This window comes from Bactrocera oleae, chromosome 2 (assembly GCF_042242935.1).
Source record: "Bactrocera oleae isolate idBacOlea1 chromosome 2, idBacOlea1, whole genome shotgun sequence".
Lineage (NCBI taxonomy): Eukaryota > Metazoa > Arthropoda > Insecta > Diptera > Tephritidae > Bactrocera > Bactrocera oleae.
This window is the reverse complement of record NC_091536.1, coordinates 83,900,468-83,908,850: the sequence shown is the minus strand read 5'-3', so window position 1 is coordinate 83,908,850 and position 8,383 is coordinate 83,900,468. Positions and strand designations below refer to the sequence as shown.

At 34.4% G+C, this 8,383-nt stretch overlaps 2 protein-coding genes across 2 annotated transcripts; one reads left to right on the top strand and one right to left on the bottom strand.

Annotated features, from left to right (window-relative positions):
* Window positions 1-1,189: 1,189 nt before the first annotated feature.
* LOC106624884 (zinc finger protein 260) lies at window positions 1,190-5,281 on the bottom strand. Its single transcript, XM_014244667.3, has 4 exons — window positions 5,026-5,281; window positions 4,319-4,962; window positions 3,849-4,262; window positions 1,190-3,757 (listed from the first exon to the last, which is right to left on the bottom strand). Exons 2-4 carry the CDS (start codon window positions 4,884-4,886, stop codon window positions 3,234-3,236), a joined length of 1,506 nt encoding a protein of 501 aa, XP_014100142.1. The 5' UTR covers window positions 4,887-4,962; window positions 5,026-5,281; the 3' UTR covers window positions 1,190-3,233.
* Window positions 5,282-5,595: 314 nt separating this feature from the next.
* On the top strand, window positions 5,596-8,337 carry Sirt2 (Sirtuin 2). The gene is made up of 4 exons (XM_014244668.3): window positions 5,596-5,858; window positions 6,902-6,978; window positions 7,047-7,143; window positions 7,290-8,337. The coding sequence occupies exons 1-4, from the start codon at window positions 5,753-5,755 to the stop codon at window positions 8,099-8,101; spliced, it is 1,092 nt and encodes a 363-aa protein (XP_014100143.1). The 5' UTR covers window positions 5,596-5,752; the 3' UTR covers window positions 8,102-8,337.
* The last annotated feature ends 46 nt before the right edge of the window (window positions 8,338-8,383 follow it).

Genomic DNA, 8,383 nt, shown 5'->3' with positions numbered 1-8,383 from the left:
TTTTGTTTTTGGATTTGAGATAATTTAAAGCAGAAAAATTATCCGCACCGCCGACATCTTTTCACGGAGGTTCGCCTAGAGATCGGTAACGGGGTCAAAGTGATACAAAATATTTCAAAAAGAATAGGCGGTTATTGAAGTGAATTAAATTCTGTACACTTACATAATTTTTTTTTTTTTATTAAATAAAATGTTTTCACAAAAAAGTTCGCAAACAATCGTTTTTTCTGCCTAAGAACTGGAAATTATATGTATTTTGTCGCGATTTACGGCTTTTGAAGTGTATATTCAACAAATCTGAGGCTAAAAGAAATATTGGTTTATGTGGTGTAACGTGAATAGAATTTTAACTACCTCAGGTGATGTTGGACTTATTAAAACTTAAGAAATTTCCTTTTATCAGAACATTTATTTTTAATTTCTGCACAATACAAAGTTGTTGTTGCATAGCAAATAGTTTAGATGGAAATGACAGAGCTGATAGTTCTTGGCCGGATATAGATCTAGCGTCGTTCAGTTTTCTTTTAACATGTACATTCGAACAAGAATTCTTCGTGCGTGTTCGGTTATTATAATTCATATAAAATACATCCATCCATGCTCGTTTAAGTCGTTCCGCAAATCCAGTTATAAAACAGCATTTTACAATAAATATGCATTAAAAGTGAAACCTTGCGAGAGCCGTTATTAATGCATGACCTTTTTATGAAATGAAATCCCAATTCTTCAGTTGAGTTATGGTAAGCGTTGATTACTTTTTACTAGATCAATAACAGTCCGAAATGAGACTCGTCGGTGATCACGAGCTAAAAGGCATCAACTCAAAAATTAATACCGCTTCGTATAAACAAATTTTTTTACTAAAATAATTCCATCTTCAGAATTATAGAAACAGAGGAAAAAGAATAGAAGCAAAACCAAGTATTTCACTACACAATAAAATAGCATCGTTTACGTCACATATTAGCTTACTCAAAATCAGCAAAAATTTTAAACTGTCAACGTTTTAAATTCCGGCTTAACTAGCATTTACCAGCTGTTATAATTCTGCAAATTGCCTGCAAATATACACAAGTGGATATTAATACAATTTTACATGAAAATTCAGATTTTACATACTTCGAAAATTCGAATATGAATATATATAATTAAAAACTAATTAATATTGAATGATTAAAAGCCGCTTAGGTATTTTCTGCTTACAAATATCGCTTTATTCTACATGAATTTTATTAAACGTTTTTGTTCTACGCACATTATAATTGGTTTTATACGTAATAGTACAATTATGCATGTTAAATATAATTTGCTTGTTCTTTTTAATTTAACTTTATTTTATTTTACCTTTTTTTTTTTGCTCGTCGAAAACATCCGCACAAACAAGAAGCGAACTTTTTTGAAACAAAAGAGAACACCCTGTATGTGTATGTATATAGCAGAGACATGCAAGAGTAAGGGAAATTGTATCATTTTCGGCAATTCGCAGATGTCGATCACGAAAAATAAATGATTTTCATGGCACCGCAGGAAAAATAGTTGTTGTAACAGTGGAAAAACTTTCGTTATAAATATGCTGAAAATGCTTTCGTTATTTGAGGAAATTTTCCGATCCGAGAGATCTCTACTTGATTTGCACTGAAAACCATTTTTTTGTAATTTAAGTCATTTTTGCTAAAGGTTTACACAAACAAAGCACGAAATATTTAAAAAACTTGAAAGATTTAAAATTAACCTTGAAATACTTAAAAAGATCTTCAGATATTAAAAAAAAAAAAAACATTTAAAATGTATTTAGTCAATAAGTTCTGTCCTTTTCTTATTTTCTACAAATTACAGGGTTCGTAGTTTGTAAGCGACTATTTTTTAAAAAGAATTTCTGTTCGTTATAAATTTCTAAGAGTCAAACTTATAACCTAAATTCTAACTGAACTATGTAGCGAACTTGCAGAATCTTGTTCTAAGATTTGGAATATTTGCAAACTGCATTTTTACCCTGCAAGTCAGCTTTTGTAAAATCATTTTCATTACCAGAAATTTCTGTTAAAGTTTCTATGAGTTTTTTAAAGCCCAATTTACAATTCTAAATGAAACTCTCGTGTACGTGTGATCGTTCATCCCTTTCTTAATCATATGGTTAATGCGATGCAATGGGAGTATGTATTGGTTTCATTAAAATTTTCCAATGTATTGAAGTTTCGAGTAGGCGTGACTTGCTGGGTAAATCATTTCCGCTTTTTGGTTATTAGTTAACCTCACTTGTAGGGCTGAGGATATTTTAACAATAAATACTATACAAAAGCTTTGCAGTTATTCTATAAAATATCTAAATAAAGTGTTTTCGATTTTGATCAAAGCTTCTCTCTTAACTATCTCAATTATTGGTTTGCCACACCGCATTTTGACTGTCACTTACTCACGGCCTCCATAGTATAACGAAATTAAGTAGATCAAAAATTTGATCTGCAAACTATTGTGAACTACTATTATCAGAAATTTAAAAAAATTTAACATTTTGCTAATAGATCATTTCCTAAAATATTCAACTTGGGTTTTACTTTTGAGCACTTGTCATAAAAGACTACACTGGAATTCCAAAAACAAGCAAGTACAGTTCACACCAAAATGAACTGTTAAATATTAACGTAACTAACGGAAGATGAGAAAATAAAAATAAAATAAGTTTTACGGTAGAGAGTACTGCAAATCAAAATTAATTATTTAACCTCAAAGCACAAATAGGAGAGGTGAAAAATTTATGACGAAATACTAACAATTACTATTGCAACATCCCTATATTTTATGGCATACAGAATAATTGTATGCCATCAAGCAATTTTTCCGAAATCTGCGATGCTGTTGTTATCTTACGCATTCGCACTTACTCAAGCAGCTCTTTAGTATATAATAAATTTACATGGACAATACATATTGCACAGCAGGTAGGTAACTCATTACGTTTAGCAGCTGGTTATAGTTATTGAACACCGAAATAACAATGGTGTTTGCTTACTTCCATTGTTTCTACCACCCATGGTAGCACGTGTGGTAGGTATGCTGATAATGCCATTTATATCTATGTTTATTGGTTGTGTGGGTTATGGTTATCTGCTATTTCCAATTTTCCAATTGGGCTAGTTAGCCAATACATCTATTATTATGATTATTACTTCATATAGCTTTTGGTCCACCAACGTCGTTATGCTTATTATTGGATAATTATTTGCATGGCCATTTTAACAATTGTGAATTCTGACATGATTAATAAGAGTGCTTTTCTGCCGGAATTGCTTAGGGCAATAGGAACAGCTGTAGGGCTTTTCGCCAGTATGTATCTTTAAATGATTATTCAAGGTGGACAGTTGTCGAAAGTTCGACTCGCATACTTTGCATTTATATGGCTTTTCGCCGGTGTGCGTCTTAATGTGGTTAGCCAATGTGCTTTGTTGTGAGAAGGCCTTTCGGCAAATGGCGCATGGAAATGGGCGATCCGGACTCTCCAGCATTAAGCTATCGGCCTCGTTTTTGAAACGACGACTGGTGTTGGGATTGAATGGCTCCTTCGCAATGGTGCTTACTGTGGTGTTGCTATCGAGAAAATGCAAAAGTGGATGTTCGGCTTGCAATTGTTGATGTACCATGTTATTGAGTGGTGGATGTTCTCCATGTGCTACAAGACTTGATGTGGTCATGTGATTGAGTCCATGTGGTGCTGCCATTGTTGTTGTTGTGGTTGGCACTGCATGCGTATTGCTGACGGCTGTTTGCGTGTAAATTTAAATAAAAGCTTTGTTAGGGGGAAATTGGAGTTAAAATTTCTCAGTCGAACGGCGAACACACAAAAGGCTCACCTGTGGTGTGTGTCTTCATGTGGTTGGTTAGAGTACTCTGCTGTCGAAATTGCATGGAACAAAAGGAACAGGCATATGGCTTATCACCGGTATGAATCTTTTTGTGATTGGTTAAAGTGGCCAGTTGACTGAAGGACTTGTCACATGTGTCACATTTATACGGCTTGGGATCGATGTGTGTTCGCTCATGGTTATGTAGTGTACTTAGTTGTGGGAATCGTCTTTTGCATACATTGCACTGATACGGTTTGACCAGCTCCTCGGCCTGCGGCGAGCTGTAGCTACCAGTATAAAGGGTTTTTGTTATGGATCGATTTTGATAGTCTACCATTTGATTTTGAGCCAATTTCGAATTGCGATGATTTAGTTTACTACCCGGCTGATAATTCAACAATGAGGTTGGGGTACTCGATTCTGTAATAAAGTTTGTTATTGCAGTTACTCGGTTATGTGGATATAAAAAGGCTAACCTTTATGTGTCTTGATGTGGTTGATTAGTGTACTTTGTTGGCGAAAATCTTTTGCGCATATAGTGCATGTGAACGGTTTTTCGCCAGTATGAATTTTCACATGATTGGTGAGCGTTGAAATTTGGCGGAAGGCTCGATCGCAATGCTTACACTTATACGGCCGCTCATCGGTATGGATTTTCATATGATTGCGCAAAGTAGTTAACTGTCGAAATTTATTCTTGCAGACGTGGCATTCCTTCTTCTTGCGCGGATCGTCTACTTTCACTTCAATCGGTTCGGGTTCCGGTAACTCCACTTTCGTTGGCGGCACAGGTGTTGGATTCGGTGTATTTGTTGTAGAAATATCAAGTAAATGTACCAGCGGATGTTGCGGGTGTAGCATAGCCTGATGCGTTGGATGTTGTATAGCTTGTACAGCAGTCAATTGATGTAATGTAAATGGTGTACTGCCCGTCGCTATAGTAGTCTGCTGCTGTACTGTGGTGGGCGTGCCACCATGCGTTGATATTTGAGGTGGCGGGTAATGTTGGTAGTTAGCCATTGCAGTGGCGTGGTTGAGGTGCATCTTTCATGAGGTATCGTAGAAAATCGATAGTTTAAATTTTTATTGTCTGCGTTCGAAGCACAAATTCATAAAATGCCTACAAAATTCAATTACAAACAATTATTAAACACCAGAGGACGCTGTGGTAGTTTTTTCTCACCGTTCAATTGTTATTTTAGGCTGTCTGCAATGGGCAACGTGCCACCCGTTTCCAGCTTCACTTATTCAAAGTAAAAACACAAAAACTACACTTGGAAAACACATTATATAACACTGCTAGATATATTTTACACTTCTTTTATGTAAAATTGCATTTTGCATGAATTATTTTTTGAATTGTATAAAAATCGACGCTCAAGGATGAAAATTTTTCAGGAAAAGAAAACAAACCAGCTGGGTTGGTCAGTGTCAAGCTATCAAAACAAAATTGACAGTTGGCAGTGTTGCAGTTTCCAGTTGGATAGCGTGGCTTTTGTGGTGAAAAACATGAATATGTGCTGCCTTATCGGTCAAGCAAGTAAAGTTATTGTATGTTTTAAGTGATTAAAATCACAATTTAAATGGTAAAAACAATTTCAAAATAATACTTGGATATGCCTTAATAACGTCTACATATTTTGAACCATCAAAGTCCCTTTTTAGCAAATACATGTATGTGTACTAATTATAAAATAGTATGGCAACATGCAGAATCATAACATATTACCAACCCTGATTGGAAAGTGGTGACATCTTGAATGCTGCGTTTTTCAGTTGTCAAAGTTTGTGTTGTCTGATGTTTTGTAAATGAATAAATTTCTGTTTAATCATCAAAGACGGCGCTGGTTTACAAAAATTTAATATTTCGTTTTAATAGACATCTGTCTACTACAACAAAATTAAAAGTGATGAGCAATAAAGACGAAGCCGGGCCGTCAAAAAAGCCAAACGAAGACCATCATCCACGCCGAAGTGCCAGTACAGAACGTGGGGAAGTTACACCAAGTACAAGTAGTAAGTTTCAGGCAACAATGTTTAAAGGGACAATATATTTCTACAGTTTCGAGTGTGTAAACAAAAGTAAAAGAACAATTCTCGGCTTCATATATTTGAATACCTTGATATGCTCGTAACTTTAATCTTTGGAATTGTATTGCACAGTGAAAGACAAATGCATCTCTGCGTTTGAGATGCCATCCGACCGGTTTCTACCCATTCGTGGTTGGATGCACTAGTGTATACAAAAACCGAAACCACTTAATTGGTACAGTAGGGTTAAAAACGTGCGGTTTTTCTGGGGAACACAAATAAACTTGTCAACCAGTAGTAATTTTGGTACATGCTAACATATCGCAATTATAAACCATTTTAAAAAGAAATTTATGACCCAAATGCTATAAGTATTTATTTATTATATATTGCGACCTTTTCACGAGTAACATAATTTGAATCTTGCAAATAACGGCCTTATTTAATCTTCAGTATAAACCACTTCAGAACTGCACCCTAATAATTTGATCTTGAGTTTAAACCACTGGGCTAAATTATTACTGTATTATTTTATTATACCCTGAAAAGGGTATATTAAGTTTGCCATGAAGTTTGTAACACCAGAAGGAAACGTAGAAGACCCTATAAAAAAAAAAATATATTATATATATATGTATACATATGTATGTATAAATGATCAGCGGGACGAGATGAGTTTATTTAGTCATGTCCGTCCGTCTGATCATTATAGCATACAAACTGAACGATCGAAATCAAATTCTTGCAAGGAAAACTTTTGATTATACAGCTTTTAATGATTATATTATATAACTTGATATGATTTTGATTATACATACATATATTACAATATATGACAAGGTACACTTCAATTTCCGAAAATATTGTGCTCCAATCAAAATCATATTCTTATAAGGAAAACTTGAATATGTGGAGGGTATTCTAGTTTCGGTGCAGCCGAAATTAAGGGTTTTTAAATTTTTTTTTTAATTGTTTTTTAAAAAAAATTATAAGTATGTGCTTTAAATATTCCATTTTTGTTTTTCTAGGTGTGTTGGAATCTATTCGGGCGAATTTGACCCACTTGTTCTCCAGGCTTTCAGTACACCAAGAACCAGGGACTGGGGTGAAGTTGATTATATTACAAAATCTGAACTTGTGAAAACTAATAATATTCTTCAATATCTATTGTAGGTTATTCCAAATTTAACGTTTGACGGATTCTTGCAACATTGGAAAGATAATGGGTTTAGAAAAATTATTACGTTAGTTGGAGCGGGTATATCAACATGTAAGTTTAAATGGTTATCATATGCTTTTTTTTCCTTTGTTACCTTTCATATTCTTTATTCCATTTGTTTTTCAAAGTGTTCCTCAAAAATTTGTTATTGAATTTCAAGAAATGAATAAACACATTGATTTTTAAAATTATTTTAGCTGCGGGCATACCGGACTTTCGAACACCTGGAACGGGGCTTTACGACAACTTAAAGAAATATGATCTACCACATCCAACCGACATATTTGAATTGGACTATTTTTTGGACAATCCAAAGCCATTCTTCTCTTTAGCAAAAGAGTTGTACCCTGGACACTTTACTCCGACGCCAACTCATTATTTCATACGACTTTTAAATGACAAAGGTTTGTTGGTTCGTCATTACACACAGAATATTGACTCCTTGGAACGCATAGCTGGTATACCGGAAGATAAGATGGTCGAAGCACATGGCACATTTCACACAAATCATTGTCTTGAGTGCACGACATTATATTCAAAAGAATGGATGAAGGAAAAATTATTCAGCGATACTTTACCCCTGTGCGATCATTGCGCTGGCATTGTTAAACCTGATATCGTTTTCTTTGGTGAAAATATGCCCGACAGTTTCTATAATATGCCAACAGAAGATTTCAAGAATTGTGATCTACTTTTTATTATGGGTACATCATTGGAGGTGTATCCTTTCGCTTCGTTGGTTGGGTATGCAGAACCTTCATGTCTACGTGTTCTGATCAACAGAAATGTCGTTGGAAAATTTACGAGCCCGGTGAATAAGCGAGATATCTCCTATGTAGGTGATTGTGATGACGCTGTGTGGAAAATAGCTGCGGCACTGGGTTGGACTGCTGAGCTCAAAGCACTGATTAAAAAAGAAACTGGACAATTTGAAAAGCAAAAGTCCAAGAGCGTCAGTATAAAATCTGATAGCGAGAAATCTAAGCAAACGAAGGACAAAAAATCCTAAATTATAATACCTAATAAGTTTAATAACAATAGAATGGATTTAATAATACAAACGGGTTTGTGCAATAGGGATAAAAATAAATGTGTGAAAGTTAAGTAATCTGTAAATATTTTGAATAGTTATTACTTCAAATATACACAAACATACATACATATATTTGTGATATGTAGACGGACTAGAGATTTGAAATACTGCTAAAATCGACTATATAATAAAATCATAAAAAAGTAAATCTATTTGATTGGTTAACCTCACTTTATGTTTCTTGTGTGTGTTTGTACT